The following is a 22,156-nucleotide window of genomic DNA, read 5'->3' on the forward strand; positions in this document are numbered from 1 at the left end:
CCGCAATAAAATGGCGCATAAAAGTTTTTAGAGTATTACGTTGCTCTGAAATAATACTTCCGAAAAAATCTAATTACGTTTGTGGCAGAAAACCATCGAAATATGCGACATAAAATATACTACTTCATCACATTCATTACAAATGGGTCAACCGGTATGGGTTACGATGATTGTTTATTGCAACGAGTGCCTGGAATCTGAAGCAGCAAATTAAACGTTGCCTGAAATACCATAAGATAATAATCCGACTACGGTTGCCCGGAGTGTAGATTGCAAGTCATTTATTATATTGATGCCTGTACACGGGAGCGACAGCGCTTGCATCGCGCTTTTAGTAACAGATAAATTCAGCCATCCTAATATATGGCAAAGTTGTAATATTCTGCCAGATTCATTAATACAAATTTATTATAAGGCAAAGTTGCAACCCTCTGCCAGATTCAATATGACCCACATGTCGATTTAATGCGAGCTCAGAGATCAGATCATTAAACTGTATAGAAAGTAAACGTCCATTTTGATACAAAAAAAACAACGGCTAAAGAAGGCGTTACATTGAGAAGTATTTTTTTTGCATGTGTTCTATTCATTATATACATTTTCAGCATACCTTAATGTGGTTTGATTTTCCTGTTATGAAGGACTAACGCATCGAATTATTTCCACCATAATGAATCGCCGGTCGCATGTTGCATAAGACCTATTTCCGCAAAACGCTACTCACCTATCACGCTTAATTTATACCGTAGTATTTTCTGGGTTCAGGAAGTAATTAAACTGTAAATAATGCCCATTAAAATGCACTAAAAATAATAAAATGGCTCATTATTGTTCTATGAATATATTACATTGCTCTGTAATAATACCAAAATAACATTCTAATTACATTTGTGGTAGAATTCCCATCGAAATATGCGACATAAAATAAACGACTTTATCACTTAAATTGCAAAATGGTGAAACCGGTAAAGGTTAAGATTATTGTTTATTGCAAAAAGTGCATGGAATCTTAAGCAGCAAATTAAAAGTTGCCTAAAATACCATAAGATATAATCCGACTACGGTTGCCCGGAGTGTAGATTACAAGTCATTAATTATATTGATGCCTTTACACGGGAGCGACAGCCCTTGCATCGCGCCTTTGGTAACAGATAAATTCAGCCATCCTAATATATGGCAAAGTTGTAATATTCTGCCAGATTCATTAAGATTCACATGTCGGGTGTATGCGAGCTCAGAGATCAGATCATTAAACTGTATAGAAAGTAAACGTCGCCGTCCAGTTGTATACAAAAAACACCGGCTAAACAAGGCGTTACATTGAGAAGTAGTTTTTTTGCATTTGTTAAATCAATTATATAAATTTTCAAAATACCTTAGTGTGGTTTGATTTTCCTGTTATTAAGGACTAACGCATCGAATTATTTCCACCATAATGATATGCAGGCGCAAAACGCCGGTCGCATGTTGCATAAGACCAATTTTCGCAAAACGCAACTCTCCTATCACGCATAATTTATACCGTAGTATTTTCTGGATTCAGGAAGTAATTAAACTGTAAATAATGCCAATTAAAATGTAATAAAAATAATAAAATGGCTCATTAATGTATTATGTATATATTACATTTCTCTGTAATAATACCAAAATGACATTCTAATTACATGTGTGGTAGAATTCCCATCGAAATATGCGACGTGAAATAAACGCCGTTATCACTTTAATTGCGAATGGGTACACCGGTAAAGGTAAAGGTTATTGTTTATTGGAAAAGGTGCATGGAATCTGAAGCAGCAAATTAAACGTTGCCTGAAATACCATAAGATAATAATCCGACTACGGTTGCCTAGAGTGTAGATTGCAAGTTATTAATTATATTGATGACTGTACACGAGAACGAAAGCGCGTTGTATCGCGCCTCTGGTAACAGATACACCCTGCCTTCCTAATTCCACGGTATAATTGCAACCTTCAGCCAAATTCGATAGGATCCACATGTCGACTGTATGCGAGCGCAGAGACCATTGAGCTGTTAAGAAGTAGACCATCGCGATTAATTAATTTTGATACAAACAAAAAGCACACGCTAAAGAAGGCGTGACCATGAGATGTAGCATTTTATATTTCTGCTGTAATTAGGAACATTGCCTATATAGTTTTGAGCACTTTGATTGACCTGTCCTGAAGGACCAACTCATCGACTGATTTCCTGCATGCGGACAACCGACAGAAAAACGTTTTAAATTGAAGTTTCATTAACAAATGGCATCACTATGTTACTATTATATTGCAAAGTTTTCAAACTAACTAAGTTATACGCTTTAATGATAATGCATATGCTATGTCGCCGTAATAATATTGACCTGAGTCGATGATGATGGGTAGCATTTTGGTCCGAACGATTTTGGCCGTAGGAACATGTTTAAGTCCGCACTTGTTTTTGCGAAAAGTACTTACGTAAAATTGTATTAATTTAAAGGAAATCGAATTTATTATAAATCATTTCTTTAATGGAAGCTTTATATAGTTATTATTACATTTCCATTGAGGCTTGGTCGATTTCACGTGATAACTGCCAGAAACTTAGTTAAATTGTTTTGATACTGTGTTTGAATGAACGATAGCATATACTAAAATACTACACTATACTATAATATGCATTACAAGCAATGGTCAGACTGTTTATGTATGCACCCTTATGCATTACAAGTAAAAGAAGATGGGTACTTTTACCGAGCAAGTTATCTCGATATCTAACCACGCCGCATACACTTTCACCAAAATTCGCTCGGAATTTAGAACCGTTTGGCATCTCATAACATCGAATGATTACAACGATTATTTTCTGTGTTGCAAGATAAAACCGCAAACGTTGTTTACCCTGGCTTACCGTGTGACCTTCTGTCAGTTCGGAAATAACACACTTGTCTTTTCACCAACATGAAAATATCATTAACAAACTTGCAGAAATAACGCAAGGAAAAACTAACGCTAAAGAAAACACGACAACAAAATAAAGCAAACATTTTTTAGTGATGATCACAGTACAAAGGCGAAATGTAGGTTACACGAGAACCCAGAGCCTATAGGCATAGAATTGCACTTGTCTGCACTGTTTATATAACGTTAAGCATTAGTGAAAGGGGCAGTTTGTGGCTGTCAAAACAAAACTATTTACATAAATACGATATAAAGCAGAAAATTAATAAATTATACTTTAATGCATGGTTTACTTTGATCTTTCATTCCAGGGTTCAACGTCATTCAAGTGAAATGAAAATAACTAATTTTTTTTATAAAATGAATTCTTGGAACTTGATATTGCAATTTCAGCACCTTTTTATGGGACTAAAATAAGTATAAGCATAGTAATGTTTTCGATTACAGTGTTTGCAATAAAATTTTAAACAAATACACTATCTTACTACAGTTAAGGCAATGCGGTGAAGCTTTTTAGCTGTTTGCTACTCGATATCAAAACGTCCGTTAAAGCCGATTTGCCCGTCCGTTCCTTTTAAGGAGCGCTTAACATGGGAGCACGAGAACCCAGAGCCTATAGGCATAGAATTGCACGTGTCTGCACTGTTTATATAACGTTTAGCATTAGTGAAAGGGGCAGTTTGTGGCTGTCAAAACAAAACTATTTACATAAATACGATATAAAGCAGAAAATAAGTATATTACACTTTAATGCATGGTTTACTTTGATCTTTCATTCCAGGGTTCAACGTCATTCAAGTGGAATGAAAATAACTATTTTTTTTAAAATAAAAATTAACACTTGTTTGCTGTTTTAAACCAAATACATGCTATAATGTAAATGAACGATTGCACAAATCGCTTTGCCTGCGATAACCTCGCAATTTCGCACTGATGAATTCAAGTATATGTTTGGAATGTAGACTATTTAGTTTCCCTTAAATGTACCATTTGCCCCACCACATTGGGTAAACAAATAATCAAGAACCGGATAATTAAAGGTAATACAGGCTGCCGGGCGACGAAGCAATTTAGCACTCGCGCTGATACAAGTGTTTTGAATCATTCTAATTTAATAACTGACTATAAAAGATTAAACTTAATACCTTTCGAAAACATCAGTATTATTAAAGATAAATAGGTAATACATCTCACCCTGTTGAATGCTTCATGTATATAGTCTGGAATAAGCTCTCCCAAATAGTTGTGTTTCTTGGAGTTATTGCAACTCGGCGGATTATGGGACAGATTTACCACTCTAAAAGTCATCAATTGTTACAGATATGTTGATGACTTCTTTCATCTTTTCTACACCATTTGTTCCGTAGCCCGGAAAAGAATCTAGCGTATTTTAAATCTCAACACATAGTGTTTGCTCAACGTTTCTGACATACGACAATTTAATAAACACAATTAATAACCAAAACATACAAATATTGTTTACGGTACTATGCTATACTTGAATATTCGTGCACATAGGACCTTAATGTTATTTCGGGTTTAACTCGAGATATTTGAAACGTAGTTATTATCGGGTTTGGTTTTATGTTCGAGTTTGTTCACGAGTCTTTCTGCATATTCGTTTTACCTAATACAAAAACAAGATAAAACTATTCCTATTGTGTGTTACACTGCTGTAAAGACACCATATTCGTTAATAATGTAATCACTGTCTGGTGCTTAAACAATCGTTTTGGGTGTAAACAATCAGTATGTGTAGTACAACTAGTGCGCACTTTACGACGGTAATCAACATTTCTCCTGGCGGATAATTTGCATTGTTAACATGCAAGCGCCTTTTACGTGTATGACTAACACATTCTTAGAACTGTTTTTCATGTGGGTTGTTGTATTCATTTGCACGAAAGCTATCTTTAAATTGAGAAATACTGATTTTCAGTATTTAATCCGCCTCATTGTCTTTCTATTAGGTAACTTTACTGGTTCATTCGATTTAAACACAGTGATTACCTTTCAATGGTTTATTGGGCAGACGTCATAGTGTTTTGATTTAAAAGTTTACATTCACCACAGTATACCCAATCTAGTATACCCAATTTATAACGCGGGGATTGTAGCGGACTGAACAAAATATTTCCGATATAGACCATGGACTTCCCAAAATCTTCTGTATTGTTTGGTCATCACTTAATCTTCGAGTATGTCACACATTCTGTTCAGTTGCCTCGATTGACCCTTCGAGTTTAGAGGGTTCGCCCACTGAAGCTATTAGTCCATAGTGCATACGGAATTATTATCAATACACGGCGAATCGGCCCAGAAACTGCGGATTAATAAACACGGGCGTTTGTCGAGCATCTTTGTATACTGCGAATAATCGCACTTCAGTGTTGGGCCTAGTTCACTTCTTAAACTAATTAATTTCCTCGGTGATGGGCCATTAGGACAGCATAAATTACAAATAAATTGTGCGCTTTCTGTTGTCTTCGCGTACCCAACCATTATTTGTATACTGCTCAGATGAGGGGCTAGACCAAATATTTAGTCTAGGAATGGATTGGTTTTGTGTAGCGGTTGATAACCTCTACGTTATTTTCTTTGAAGATAAATTAAAATGCAATAAAAACAAGAAAAGCATCATTTGTTTTTAAACAACTATGGACTATTTATCATTAAGTTAAGCGCTCCTTAAACGAACGGAAGGGCAAATCTGCTTTGACGGACGTTTTGATATCAAGTAGCAAACAGCTAAAAAGCTTCACCGCATTGCGTTAACCGTAGTGAGATAGTGTATTTGTTTATCATTTTATTGGAAACACTGGAATCGACAACATTACTATGCTAATACGTATTTTAGTCCCATAAAATGCTTCTGAAACTGCAATATGTAGTTCCGATATTTCTTTTTTTTCTTTAATCTTATTTATGTGCATTTGATTAGTATAATTTGTATGTCATTGTATTGCGCAATATTGCAATGGCAAGAAGTACGTTCAAAGAGTAATAATCATAAGATGCATTTGACAACAACAACAAACGCTTAAATGCATTATATATCATTATTTTCTATAAATTATATTTAAGTAAAATAACTAGCTAGCTAGTAACCAAGGAACTTCGATGAGATGTGGTTTTCTATACTGAAACAAACCAAGTTTGAGTGGTACCATTTTTCACAAAAACGCAATACAAAATCGAAACGCACTTAAATTCTTGTGAGCCCTTTCTGCAAAATTGCTCCAAAATATGTATGTCTTTTGCAGATTATCGAAATATAAACCAATAAAATACGAAAATTGCGTTTTCTTGATTAAGAAAATTGTCAAATTGAAAATGAAAACGATAATTGAATGTTAAAACAATATCGGTATTGTCTGAAATCTTTGGTTTGCAGTTAATTCTATCAATATTATACATTGCCCATATAATGACTTAAAAATGTCTAGAAAACCATATGAAATAATATATGGACGAGGCATATTTAAAGTGAAGGTCCGATACCATAAAAAAGATGTAAAAAATGTTTGATTCGGTGGAATATTGATTTTGACTCACGAGTTATCATATATAATCACAAGTGAATTTAAATAGACATTCCAACGAATCCAACAAATTTTCCTTCTATTTTATGATATTTTTTTCACCGTTAATTCAAATTGTAAAAGAGTTCAACTGGAAACTTTCGCTGGAATAATGACGTCATTTCGTCCAACAAAAAGTCATTTCACAGTAAAACAGTGAAAATAATCGATTATTTTCACTGTTATTTTCACTGTTTGAAAAAGTGAAATATCATATTTCAATCACTGATATTTCACTGATATTGCTCTATACACCATCGGAAAGCATACAATAAAGATTTTTATTAAACGCATATATTAAATGCGTCATATAATTATATCAAAATTACCCTACAATACAAACAAGAAATATTATGTATCTTTTCGTGTGGATGACCTATATGCAATTGCTATATAGAACTACTGCCCGATGTTCTGCTTACGTTAAGAAAAAACAAACTAGTCGTTAATTTAAATGCTTTATAAAAAGAATATACACCACTTTGTAAAACATATAAAATCATCGATAAACATTTACCATCGCCACACATCAGAGGGCCTACTATTGCACGTATTGCTTTACCTATCGTTTTATAGGTGTTTTGTATTTCTGCACTTAATTACTCTGCGCCTGGTGGGTATAGAGGTACAATATTCGTCGGAATATACACGAATTGCAGGAAACGTAAACAAGCGTGAAGGGAAATAGGTTATTGTTAAGCTCATACTCGTTCGGGTCGGTCAAGGCCAGTGTCTGGTTTAAGTTAAGAGTGAAGACGATTCCTGTAATTCTAGGGACTAGAGATATCAATTCAAGTATGGTTAATAATTGCCGTTAGGATATAAGTTCTGGTAACAGAAACTAGTTTCAGAACAGAGCAGAAAAGTAACACATACTAACAAATGAATTCGAAAACTGCCTTGTGTTAATGCATAAAGGACAGACACAATAATCATGTTTAACCAAACAACCCGTAAGGTACGTATGAACTTATTGCCTTCCGTGAAAGTCCGCCAGCTAAGCGAACGTTCCATTAACTGCTTTTCTGAAACGAAAAGTAGATCGGTGCATGGACCAGTTTCTGGAAATTATAATTGATCCATTTTATTATATTAAACACCATCTGTTTCAGCAAAGCATCGAATTTTAGCGTAGCATTTTGCAAGAATTCGCACTGCGAATTTACATTACAATATACATTGAATACGGGAGGTTATATGTCCCACAGTGCTCATACAATTTATTTTACCAAATCATTATTTGCGAGCGTTAACAACATAATTCATTTCCTCTTACTACTAAGAACGAAGTTTAAGAAAACGAGACTTCTTTACAAAGCATATCTGCATAAGTATTGTTAATTGCATGTGTTTGATTAAATCCTACTATTAACTTAAAGTTGACTCGTCTTTAATAATAGCCTAAAACATTTGAAAACCGGACAGATGATATAAACGATTTGGAGCATCGAGCCATTAACCGAAATTAAACTGTTTTTATCATTGCGTGATTGAATTATGTACTGATATTAGGAGGTCTAGACGTTTCCTTTAAAATAATTTATTCGCGTTATCATACATTCCAACACTTCACTGCATTTCTCTCAGTTTTCTAAAAGCACTCGCATAGACATCGATGAGTTCTTATTGTATAAACGTGTCTGGTTTACTTTTGTTTCTGTTCATTTTCAGATTAAATGATATGCTTCAAGTTTATGCTAGACAGTGATTTACTTACTTATTGAAATCAGTCAATTTAAATGATTTTTTGTCAATAAATCAAACAAATATTTAATGAATAAAGGGGCCTTTTCACGCATTGGCAAATTGACAAAATTGAAAAAAAAAAATGTTTCAGATTCGCAAAGTTTCCTTGAAGTTATGATATTTGTGAGGAAACAGTAATACTGAACATTTACCATGCTCTAATATATCCGTTATGTGCAGCTTTTGACGATTTAAAAACCTGAAAATTATAAAGCGTTGCAACGCGAAACGATTAAATAATTTGGAGAATTCTGTTGTTGTCGTTGTTTTATTTTTTCATACTACGAGGATTGCATATATAGAGTAAAAAATACTTTCATTTTGGTATGAGAGCGGATGGTCTAGTGGATAGAGCGATTGTCTTTTGCTCCATGGCTCCAGGGGTCAGTGGTTCGAGCCCTGTTGAGGGTTACTTTTTTTAAAATTCTTTAATTGTATTCTTGTCTTTTTACTGGAGATTTTTTAACCCAATGTTAATATTTATCAATATAAAGCATTTAAAGACACACTTCAATATATGCCAAAATCTGTGAAAAGGCCTCTTTAAGTCATACAACAAAAAATAAAACTTTGGAAAAAAAGATTAAACTTTCAATAATGTGTATATGTTTGTTAAAACTTTTGTCCTAGAATTAGTTAGAGGAGAACTTCAAATGGAAACGTATGCGTCATGTAAGTCGGTACTTAATACGATGAACATCAGCGTTAAATTGCATCTCAGTCCTCCACTGGGAAGTACACTTAAGAAAAAAACATGTATGCAATAATGCTATAAAACTGAAAGTAAACCGATTGCGAGTGTCCAGCAGATAAAGGAACAACTCTAGCGCCCATATATCACAATGCGGAAACTGAGATACACAATCTTATGTCGGATGATGCAAACTGGCTGAATTCCATCTCAAATTAGCTATACAGACAGATAGTGTATGCAATGTAATTTCGGCGAACGGATTATCAGACTAAAACTTTCCCGATGAAAGATCGTCTGACAGGAGTAATCAGGGATCGGACGCTTCTAGATTTGTCTCGCGGGAAGCTTTAATATTATCATAACATTGCAGTGCAAGCGGCCTTGCATATGAACAGGGCCCGGTTGCTCAAAACTTAGCAAGGTTAGGGTTAGGGTTAGGGTTATGGTTAGGGTGAATTAATTATAATCGATTAATTAGGCAATTCATGAAAGTGTGATGATTTTGTTGTTTTGTATATACCTTCTGTGACAAACTATAAATGCGTTTTTAAACAGCACCTGTAATCGTTACCAATTTTATCAAACATAATGAAAATCGATGACAAATTTATCAACATTATGCCACTTAATGCCAAATGTGTTCAAACGTAATATATATCAACGCCAAATGTTTTCAAACATTATGGAATTCAATGGCTATTTTTATCAAACATTAAGTGATATCACACGTGATTAAAAGTGATGCCAATTTAAAGAAGTTAAGGTTTATTCAATTTACAATAGACATACAGTCCATGAGTATAAATGTTCAAAACATAGTAGCACATATATAAAGGAATGACATGTGATCAGTATTGAATTTCATAAGTTGTTAAATAAAGTATCATACATGTAAAGGTCTACAGCAGTTTGAATCTATTTAACAATGTTATAATGCTAACATAGAAAAGACGAATCTACAGCAGAGCGAGAAGTCAAATTTGAGTAATGAATTATACACAAATAATCATAATAACATTGATACAGGTTTCTTTGACTAAATGCTTTACATCCAAACAAAGCTGAGTTTATGTTGGTACTCGTATTATCCGATTGCATTAATACAATAATACTTATTATGTTTGGTCTTTTCCTGTAATATTTATTCATATACAATTTCCTGATATCATCATATAAGGAACATTCTAATACAAAATGATATTCATCCTCAAGACCATATTGACATTTTCTACCTTAAAAAGGAAAAGACTCAGGTTTATCCAACCTTTCTGATTCGATTTGCATTTCTATGAGATTAAACTATAATCTAAAAAAGATCAGACCTAAACTTATTGTCCCCTACCGGTGAAACCGGAGGGGACTTATGGTTTGCACTCCGTCTGTCAGTCTGTCTGTCAGTCTCTCTTTCAGTCAATCCGTCACACTTTTCTGGATCCTGCGATAACTTTAAAAGTTCTTAATATTTTTTCATGAAACTTGAAACATGAATAGATGGCAATATGGAGATTGTGCACGTCATTTTATTTTGTGCCTACGTCAAAAATTCTGGTTGCTATGGCCACAAATATATATATATATATATAAATTAATGACAATGGTGGAGCTTCAACGGTAGGGGACCATATTGCTTGGCAATTTCTTGTTTATACTAACATCTCTTCAGTACGGCTACTATTCAAATTTACCAAACTGCCAAGTTCTGACATCAAATTTTGAATAATGGTATTATTTAATCTAGACATTACCAATGATAAAAAACACTGTTCATCACCATACACATTGGTTTAGCCATGCATATTGAAAGCCTATAACAAACAGTATGCAAATACTACTGAAATGTACAGATTCTGTATTATGGAAACATCACTATAACACTAACTTAAATTTTCAGATTCGGTTTTATGGAAACATCACTTTAACACGTGGTTCTTTAATGTATGATCAAATACCACCTTGTTAAAAAACAAGTTTTCAACTTATTTCAGGTTTTTCTACCTCCTAGATACCACTGTTCCCAAACTGGACTTCACCCTGACGCCCTGTGCCTCACCCATTCTTTGGCAGGTCACCCACAGGAAGAGGAGCAGCGACCACAGACACGGTAATAACCGCATATAACTGAAAATGGCTGTAACCAACATTTGTTTGAGGTGCGATTTATTTCATGAGATAAATTGGCATCTACAAGATTTTTAAACTGAAAAACGTTTCAAACCAACGGGTTCATCCTTAAACGTTAATTGACAGTGAATGCTATTAAAATAAACTAATCATTAGACAAAACACAATGTATTTTATAAAAACGAAATTACAACATACCTTACACCCACGCTTAAACGGTCTACGATCGGGGCCTAAGGGTACTTTGGGTGTCTTGAACTTAACATCAAGAACGCTGTAAAAAATAAAGTCATGTTTCCTCACGACTGAGAGAAGCAAGCTATCAACATTTATAGTCGCGATGTATCAATACCGGGTTTATTGTATTTCAAAGATACATTATGTTTCGTTTTACGATAGAGGGCTAATTGCAAAAAATAATTAACATACTGTCACTACACGGGATTGATTACTAAATTTACGTGTTATTGTGCCATCGAGGCTATTAGCAAAATTAGTCTTTGTCACAAGCTGGTTTTTTAACCAGACTCGAAGACCACTTAATTTCAGTAATCTTATTGCTAAATATTCGTCTGATTTCGTCAAGTTTGTAATTCAAATAAGTATGAATGTGTTTCATAAAAAGCGAATAAAGTGGGCAGACACACATTATGTTCCTCTAAAACTGGCCCACTAGGAAATCAGCAGAGTTAAGTTCTTCCGGTTTAACTAAGAATAGAGATAAATTAGGGTATACTTTTACCCACTCGTCTGATGTTACTCGCAAATGGACAGAACAAATGGATTTTTACAAAGAAAGTCTCTACGGAGAATTTATTGTCCCAAAAATAAACGCAAACAAAATCCATAAATTGAAATTGGACATAACCTCAGTAATGTTGCTATGAGTTATAAAGAAATCTACATATAGTTTGCGTCTGTATATTGCCTATAAAACTTATAACAAAACATATTAATGATAGCAGCATAATTGGATTGAAGAATTTAATGTTTATCTTTGTGTTTTTTTTAGTGAAAAAACAACCACGCATTGTTCTGATGTCTTTATAAAAGATCTAGGATAATAAAAAGTATAGGATGCCGATAAAAAGTTGCGGGTAGGAAAGCTGAACCTGTCTAGTGCAATTAAATATGACTTTTCTAAATTTCATAAATATCTTACTCGAACACTTGTTATAAAGATATGTAATCATAATCTATTCATTGAACATTAAATATTTGCAAACATATTTTTAATCAGAAAATGTGTTTAACACCTCTAGTGGAGGGGAAGGTGGTTGAAAGCAATAAGAGACACGTGTACAAATTAGCAACATTATTATATTTTACTTTTTAATTGTCAATATGAACGTTCATTTGAATAATGGGCGGTAAATGACCCCATTTTACACACTCCATTTCGCTTAGCTTTTATAAATAGCCATACATGGTATCATCGGACATCTAAATGGCTTGTTGTTGATAGACAATGGATGCCCATTAAGTGTCCGGAGCATATTGCAAAATGTAATGAGTGTTTTCCGAGACAATGCGATGAGTCATTGCTGAGGCCAGACAGAGGAGATCTCTATGACTTATCCAGTTATTCACCGATATTTTATGTCTGTATCCAGTTAATTCGAAGGACAGCAATTTGCATGTCTAAAACCAGAGTTAAGCTTTTAGCGAAGCAAATCCCACAGCGGATCTTTCATGAGACATATCGATTAATATACAGACGTGATTATTAGCATATGATGATTATGTCTTCATTTCAAACATTAAAGTTCCCCTACGTTTGATTTCCCATTTACAACTGCCGATAATATTTGAACAAAAGTGCTATATGTCATGTATTAATTGTGCTTTTGTTGTTTGGGTTTGTGGTTGTTTGCGGTTCTGATTTCGATAAAGAATTTTTGTTATCAATATATCTCCATAAATATAACCGTCTTAGTAATATTATTAAGTAAAACCTTAGTATTTCGTCAGATACATTTACTTGTGATTTAAGTTTTACGTCTTACGCATTGATGCATTCTTAACTCTTGTCCTTTTGTTAACGGTATTTGGTTTGTTTCGTCTCTCTTTACGCGTCTGGATGATAGAACTTCGTTTAGATGAAACATTGAATGAAAACGACCTCCAGGCATTGTAGTTAATCTTGCTTTGCTTCCGTGAACTACTTTTTTTCTTCAGTGATATCAGAGCTGACAAGTTGTGCTAGGTGTCGAAGCGAGGTGTCTTTCGTAGACCAATAAATTACGATTTTACAGCGGCAATTGATATATTTCTGGAACATTCAGAAACAAATATGTTCAGGAAAGATAGTTACTTAAAGTATATGTTTTTAAAAATAGGATGGAAACCGTATTATAAATCGAGGCATCCTTATAATATAGTTTAAGGATTATTTTATTTTTTCTTTGAAGCACACTTTTTAATATAAACTCTTCAGCACCAAAAGCGATAACATAACTATCGAATGCATAATTTATTTTCTTGATAGTCTTTAAAGGAAACACAAACAGACCACTGGTTATTTGAAACGCATGCATTTGGCGATCGTACATAATCAGCTTTATACTCAAAATGTATTAGTAGAATTTAAACAGACCAACGTATAATTATATCTAAACTCGTGTTTTCCAATCATTATTCATTAAAGCAAATGAAATTAATAACGGTATTAATATGTTGATAAGCACATAAACTCAATAAAACGGTGTTATGGGGTCTATGTATATTCTTTGGTCCAAGAATGGGTTGATACATACGAGACCATGGATATCCTCGTTCATTCGATGGCTTTATGAAAGTAAAAACATATTATGCAACACGATATATCATTAATTGAAGGAATTAAACGCAAAAAGAATTAAGTATTTCATTCCCGAAATGTCCTGACGAAAATATAGAGGAAATGCAAAATCAGCGGTTTTACAATTCATTTACGATTATTCTACTTACGAGTCAATTTGCTTTAGTACCATTTAAATTAAGCAATTAGGATCAACATATCAGACCCGCTATAACTAACACGAACGTCTTTGAAAAACACCCAGAATGACGTATTCTACTATCAATTACTGTAACGTCTCATAAAATAATTGTTTTATGCCTAACCTTTGAAACAAGTGTAGAACCACTTGTTTTCCTGTGCGGTTTACATCAACTATAGATACAACGTGTTTTTCTCATTATTTCAGAACTTGGCAAAGAAGCTGATAGCGCTGTGGTAGACTTCAAACCAGTTGTTAACACCAACGATATATTGTATACTTTTCGCGGCGAGACTGCGGAAACATTACGCCTTGATCTCCCGCGGGAAGGTATTTACACTATAGAAATCACATCTCTCAATTCTGATAGCTACGTCCAAATCTTCGTCTCGTCTTCCCCAGACATAGAGCGCTTTCCCGATCTGCCAGCAGACACGCGAGTTCGGGAGATCGACAAAAAGAAAGACAGTTTCACGGTTGAATGGGAGTCAAGTCCTGATGAACAACATTTTGGTGACAGTCTTGAGTACTGCATCGCTGTTAATAGACGGCGGAGTTTTAAGACCCTGTGTTCAGTTGAATCGCATCGGAATGGGGACCCCAAACCCACTCTTCCGCCTGGAAACGGTTTCGGGTTTTCGACTGACATTTACAAAAAACGACTGCTTAAACAGAACGCACAACCAATACAAGCGCAGAGGAAAGGTTCAATATTCTTGAAATGTATAGGCCAGAATAGGAAAGCGACATTTGAAAAGGTCAAAACGCGTTATGGATATTATGTAGATGTGTTTGTGAAGCATACGTTAACTGATGGTAGATATAGGTCAAGACAATACGTTGGAACATACGTGAAAACAAATAGGAAGCGGAAATTTCCCAAATTAAAAAATGGCAAGACTCGGATAGCGAAATTTACGAAACGAACAAGAAAAATTACGTATTTGTTTTATAATAGCAAATCGACAAGAGATTTACATCTTGCATTAAGTTCGTGTTCCGGTAAAGTAAACGTAGAAATAAAAGGGGTGAATGGTACATTGCTTAAGGCCGGAGTTAAAGGCACAAAAGTATTAAACATAACAGACGCACCGCAAGGACAATATTTGATAACAATACAGTTAAAGACGGTGAGGTATAAAACGAGTGTGCATGTATCGATGGTGGCAAGGAAGAAGCTTTTGAAGGTACCAATCCTGCCCGAGGACAGAACGGTGAAAGTGTTTGACAATCTTTCCTCGTGTTCTAGTGTAACTGTTGCATTCATAGGCACGAGCACGAAACAGACTTATTGCTTGTACAAGACTGAGATATCAAAAGAGAATTCTACGTCAATATCTCAAAAACTGAACGAGTGTGGAGCATATAGTCGTGTTAAAACTGTGTCGCAGAAGATCATGTGTAAGAAATTCAAATACAGCAAGGAGAACGCGGTATTAGCCATAACTGTCACAAACTTAAAGAGTGACACATCATACATTTTCGATGTGTTTGTAAATAGAGGGAAATATTTCACATTTTTATACAACAGTATTCGAACTAAAACGAGTCCGTCATGCTATTTACCGACGTGACACTACGACTAAAAGTGCATGTCTCTTGATATGTTGACAGAATATTGCAAACCGTATAGAACGTGTTCACTGTTCACCGATAACTACCACTTATCCGTTAACGCTTTGCGACATTGGTATGTTCTAACTGAAAGGTGATAATTAGTTTTGGAAGGAAACATGCAATTCTGAGAAGGAATTAAATTCCATCGTTATTGTACAAGGCAAACATGACTGTGATTATAATGGTCATGTCGTGTAGGGTAAAATAATTGAGTCGCGTTCTGAAAAAAATGGGCTTAATGCATGTGCGTAGAGTGTCATCCCAGATTAGCCTGTGCAGTCCTCACAGGCTAATCAGGGACGACACTTTACGCTTTTAGGGTATTTTTAGTTTCAAGGAAGTCCCTCCTTACCGAAAATCAAGTTTAGGCGGAAAGTGTCGTCGCTGATAAGCCTGTGCGGACTGCACAGGCTAATCTGGGATGACACTTTATGCATATGCATTAAGCCAAGTTTTCTCAGAACAAGGCTCATATGTATTTATTGTTTGTTATACGTTCGACGCTGGTATGTGGCGTTGATCATATACACAACACACCAACAGGTCAAGCGTCAACGGCGTGTACATCCATGCACAGACATTTAAGTTCCAAGTTAATGAGTGGTATATTTATAGTATTTTCATGCGTAACAAATACGGAGCGTTATTGGGGTTTCGTATTTTTAACTTGGTTAAGTTTGTGGTATAACACACACATGATAACATAGCACACATAAATAAACACAGAGTTGTATATTTTACCAAACCAAAGGCGTAAAGTTCCATTCAACGTAAAAAAAGTATAAAGTGATATTATGCGCATCTAACAGTATATGTTATGTTTATAGGTGTCTATGGCACCCGTTGTTTATTTGTGGTGTTTTCACTTCATATACACTTATATTTGTTAATGCAGCATCAATATACTAAAACAATATCCCGGTAAAAGAAAAATAATCCATTTGAATATCAACCGTACTTTCGTTTTGACAACTGACGACAGAAATTATTCGATGTACAATGTGAATCTAAATTTAGTTTTAGCGCAGATGCGTTCATACGTCACAGATCATTTCGGCTTAGAGGACTGGACAGTCATGTAAAATATCGATTACAATATTTATATTGTATAAACAACTGGTAGCAAGATGAGTTGTAGATAATTGGTCAGTTACCACATTTCAACTAACTCTTTTGACCTGTTAATTCTTTTCAGCTCAATTCAACAGTAAAAAATGCGCATAGTATCTTATTATGGGCATTGTTCACGGTTGAATTGAGCTGAGGTCAAAAGAGTAAGTTAAAATGTGGTAACTGACCAATTATCTGCAACTCATTTTGCTACCAGTTGTTTATAAAAATATATTTTATATTCGATATTCTTACGTGACTCACCCAGTCCTCTAAGCCGAAATGATCCGTAAAACAAAATTGTGTCTTTGTGTCGTATGAACGAATCTGCACTAAAACTAAATTTAGGTTCACATCGTATATGCATGATCAGTTGTCAACCGAATGTACGGTTGATATTCAAATGCGTTATTTTTCTCTTTCCGGGATATTGTTTTAGTATGTTGATGCTGCATTAACAAATATAAGTGTATATGACGTGAAAACACCAAAAATAAACAACGGTTGCGATAGACACCTATAAACTGTTAGATGCCCATAATATCACTTTAACTACCTAAAATCTATGAAAAGGTACACTCGATGGTCGTTTTGTGATACTTGACATTGTTGTATGAGGTCATGTTTATTTATAATTGCATATTACAAAATGCTTTGATATTTTGTTAAAATGTTGTAGATTGTATTTATTTTTCTAATTACACTGTTACATCTAATAAAAGTGTAAGGATATGTCCGACAGTAACTGGGAGACAATATCTTTAAAACAATATATATTTCATTTGAATTAAACATATGTCAATACAAAACATGTATCTCGATGGTCTAATGTGCACAATTTTTACGTATATATTATTTAATAGTATAAATAAGAGACGTATTTGGATAAATCCCATGCAGTGTTAAAGCATAACCTTGTGTTCCTACATTTTCTAAAACAACATATTTAAATAAAGGTGTACACAATTATGCTAAAACAGCGAACCTTTTGCGATCTCGCTTACCAATTTTCTGGACGTGTTGATTAAATTTATGGGATGAAATGATATATATTTGTAAATCAAAATGCTTTTTAATAAAAAGCCATACTTATTACTATACCATAACATTGAATAAATTCTTTCAGATGTTTACGTGATTGATCTCATTTCAATTTAATGAACAGTCGTTTCAGCAAAATAAAATGCGATTGGTCAGTCAATGGACATATAGCAAATTAAAATATTCGAAATGTGTGTAAAAGACTTCGTAAAGGTTTTGTTACTTGTTTACATAACAAACGAGGTAAACATCTTCCATACATTAACGTTGTATCGGTATAAGTTTTTTTAAATGTACATGTACAAGAATGTGAATATGATTTTAAAATGGTTGAATGATATTTGACAGTATTCCTCTGATTAAACCTGTCGATTAGACCCGATTAAATACTGTACAAACATGCTGGTTTGTATTGTAAGATGGCATGACCTTTATCAGGGTGCATAATCAACGGGGGTTTCGGGGATTTTCACACGAGCCGGACATAATGTAAACAACGTCAAGAACTTTTTTCTCAAATATCTCGGTTGAAATAAATTTGAAAAAATGTGTGCCGAAATCTTAAAGTATAAGGATAAATCATTGGATACGTCTAAAATCGGTGACAAAATGTCACATTGCGAGAAGCATACCCGTGCCGTATACAAGGGATATTTGAACAAGATCACAGGCTTATTAAAGTAATTCTGATGTATTTTCACATTTTCGTGAGCAGCATAAAAAATATGTCTGTAATGCACTAGTTAAAAATGTTAAGAAAAATTGTGTTTTGAAAAGTTATTTGGAAAAAACCACACCACTTACCGCTGTGTTTACATCCATTAACGTTTAATTTGGAACCAAACAATGTCACGTGATCCTGCACCCTGTTTATGAATGTTACGAAATGTTAAATATATTTATGCTATTTCTGTACGTAAAAACAGGTAGTTAAGGAAATACAACAACAAGTCAATAATTACAATAGTATAATGTTTTTTTAATAAATATGACATTTATTGTGTACATATTATTCACTGATGCAATAAACATGTCTTGCAATCTATTTGGCTGAATATAATGGACAAGTACACTTATTATTCTATCAACTATCATTCATCACTATTCCAATCTCTTTTCCAGCACACATTATCTTTCCTTAACCCATTTATGCCTAGTGGACTCTCTCATCCTTCTAAATTGGTTCAATTTATTTCCAAAATTAGGGATGTTTAGTATATTTATTTCTATATTTAGAATATTTCTTACAGAAGTTCCTTTAAGCAAACAGCGCAGACTCAGATGAATCACCGCATCATGCTTTAATAAGTTAAAACTAGTTCAAACTATTTATTAAAAGCGTTTTGTTTTATTGTTTTAATCCGCATGTCATATACTTTTGTTGTTATCCATACATTCTCACAACATAAATATAAATTTCATTTTGTGTTTCGTTTTTTGGAACCTTTATCATATATAATGAGATGTTAACAATATGCTGTCCTGCGGTGGTTGGTATGTACAATGTATGTAGCAGCAAAAAGGATAACATGTATTCAAATCATTCACATTTAAAAGGGTTAGCAACTGGTTGGTCCATTGAATTCGGATTAATTCGTCTATGTAATCGCAGCTCATTTCCATTGCATATGTTTTTACATCGTCATGTTTTCGTCTAATAATAAACACTCATTTCATGCGTTGAACATGTGATGATGAAACTGTCTTGTTTCATGACCACCTTGCTTATATTATTTGTTTATTGTGGTCAGTATTTGCATACATTTTGTATAAAATGACTTGTAATAAATTATTTCAATTTGTAATTGTGTTTGTTTATCCTGCTTCTCAGTTCACAACCTATCAAGATAACCGAATATAAAATATTTATTTTATGCTTTCCGGTGGTTTATAGAGAAATATCAGTGAATTAAAAATGATAATTTCACTGTTTCAAACAATGAAAATTATCAGTGAAAATTATCGATAATTTTCACTGTGTATGTTAAATGACGTCATTTTTTTTGACGAAATGACGTCATTTTCCCAACGAAATTCTTTAGTTAAACTATTTAACAATGTATATAAACTGTGAAAAAAAGCATAAAATAAAAAGAAAATTTGTTGGGTTCGGTGGATTATAGATTTTAATTCACTCGTGATCATATGAGATATATATTTTCTATGATCACTCGTGAATTAAAATCGATAATCCACCGAATCCAACAAATATCCTCTATATAAAAGTACATCTGCTTGATCAGCAGACGTTTTAGTGATGGTAACGAAAAAATCATTTGCTCGACACACGTGCGACATTTGGCTTATGCAACCCTGCGTCCAATACGAAAAACACCTTTCTTGTTTCCAGCCGAATTTTCAATAACACCGTATAAACTGTTACAGTAAAAATGATATTTTGAGATAGATATGTATAAAGAAAATATGCATTGGACTTCAGATAAGTAACTTTTTCAATGTTTAGTTAATACTAATTTATAAACTCGCAATATGACGGTTGATGCTATATTGTCCGCAAAAAAAACGCACATATCAGTTCACGCTCCAATACATGCCATGACTTTAAGGTGACCGTGAATATGGCCTTGTTTAAGAGTCTTTACGTGTATATGGACAGTGCTCTGTGAAACAGGGGTATTATGCATGTGTGTAAAGTGTCGTCAAAGATTAGCCTGTGGACGATACTTTTAGCTTTTATGATATGTGTCATTTACAGAGAGTCTCTTCTTAGCAAAAAGTTTACGCGGAAGGTGTCGTCCCTGATGAGCCTGTGCGAACTGCACAGGCTAATCTGAGACGACACTTTACGCACATGTTTTCAATCTCCTTTTCACAGAGCGCGGCCCGTATGTATTATTGTACATCATTTACAAATCAAACGATTGGCATTCATTATTTATAACAAGCCCATCGAAACAACGTGACAGCGTAACCCAATCATTCTTTTTAACGTAATATGAGCGTACATGTTAACCTTCAGCAAGCCAACTGCTCACTCTCGCTAAAATTGAGATTTAGAAACTCCCAAACAGGCATATGAAAAATAAATTGCCTTTACAAAAATGCACACGAATTCTTCCAGGGACTGGCAGGTCATTGACATTCAAGATGTATATATTGCCCATGATAATCGGCGTGTCAATGTATTAAAAGGGACTTGTTCACAGATGCATCTTTCAAAAGTACAATTTAATTAATTTACTAGCATGACTTAAATTGTGAATGGCCTTCAATAGTTACAATTACAAAGCAAAAGACAAAAATATGTAACTGCGCTATGGATCAAACCCGATGCCTAAAGAAGCAAAAGATAACTCGCTACCACTACATCAAGCAGACATTCTGATATAAGCAAAGTGAAAACCAATATTGGAAATATACGTTCTTGCTGAATTCTCGATCAAAAGCGTTCCAAACACATTCTATTTGTTATGATTTCCATTATGATTATCAATACACGAAAACATTTTTTAATTTTGAAGAACGTTATTTTTCTTGTTTGAGTATGATTAATACATTTATTGTTAAATCTATAGGTTTTTTGTGTAGTCATTTCGATCAAACTGTGAACACATCGCTTTAAAACAGTAAAGGCAAACGCTTAATCAAAGATTGTGAATCATCAAAACAACGTCGGCAAAAAAACGATGAAGACTTGTTGTGATTAAAAAGGAGTGTAGGAATGTATACTAATTCAGTCATTGAAAACGAAATGCTGAACTTGTATGTGCAATTTATAGTAGACAAATTAAGAAGCGAAGTTACACACAGTCATAATTGCTTTATTCATTGTTGGACATAAACGGCTGTATCAATCAATGTTCTTGCCTTGACGATGGTATTAAATAACATGACAGATATCCGAACTGAATGTCGTTGACTTTTTTATACAAAAGGCGCATATTTAGTTAAATAGTTCAAAGTGTCTGAGATACTTAAGTCTAACAAAACCCATCCACGTAGCGTCTGTCAACAATACCACCTTGTAGCGCCGAAATGAAACACACTTAGTCATGTATACCACGAGGATGAGGAAAAATGGGATGACCTATCATGTGTAACTTTGAAATCGTAACAATATTTTCTGCAAATCACACTGTCCTACGGTGGCATAGCGGCGACAAACACTCCTTTTCTTTTTTAAATTGCTATCCTTAAATGAACGGATAGTTCACACATTCAAATATTTGAAGGGAAAACCTTCAAATCTCATTGGTCGAAAATTCAAAATCTTGTTGGTTTTGAGCTCCTCTTTTTTCTATCTCGTTCTATCGACGTAGTAAGTCTTACTCTATTCTTTTGTTTAATGCACCTCTCATTGATTA

At 34.1% G+C, this 22,156-nt stretch overlaps 1 protein-coding gene across 2 annotated transcripts in view; it reads left to right on the top strand.

Annotated features, from left to right (window-relative positions):
- The window catches only part of LOC127868001 (protein NDNF-like), a 67,915-nt gene extending 51,986 nt beyond the window's left edge, over positions 1–15,929 (top strand). For both annotated transcript variants that reach the window (XM_052409550.1, XM_052409549.1), the window contains exons 3-4: positions 10,947–11,062; positions 14,271–15,929. In XM_052409550.1, the coding sequence (XP_052265510.1) occupies positions 10,947–11,062; positions 14,271–15,637 (1,483 nt within the window). In that variant the 3' untranslated portion in view covers positions 15,638–15,929. The remainder of the gene's footprint in view (positions 1–10,946; positions 11,063–14,270) is intronic.
- Positions 15,930–22,156: the final 6,227 nt, after the last annotated feature.

The sequence above is a fragment of the Dreissena polymorpha genome, chromosome 2 (genome assembly GCF_020536995.1).
Source record: "Dreissena polymorpha isolate Duluth1 chromosome 2, UMN_Dpol_1.0, whole genome shotgun sequence".
NCBI classification, from domain to species: domain Eukaryota; kingdom Metazoa; phylum Mollusca; class Bivalvia; order Myida; family Dreissenidae; genus Dreissena; species Dreissena polymorpha.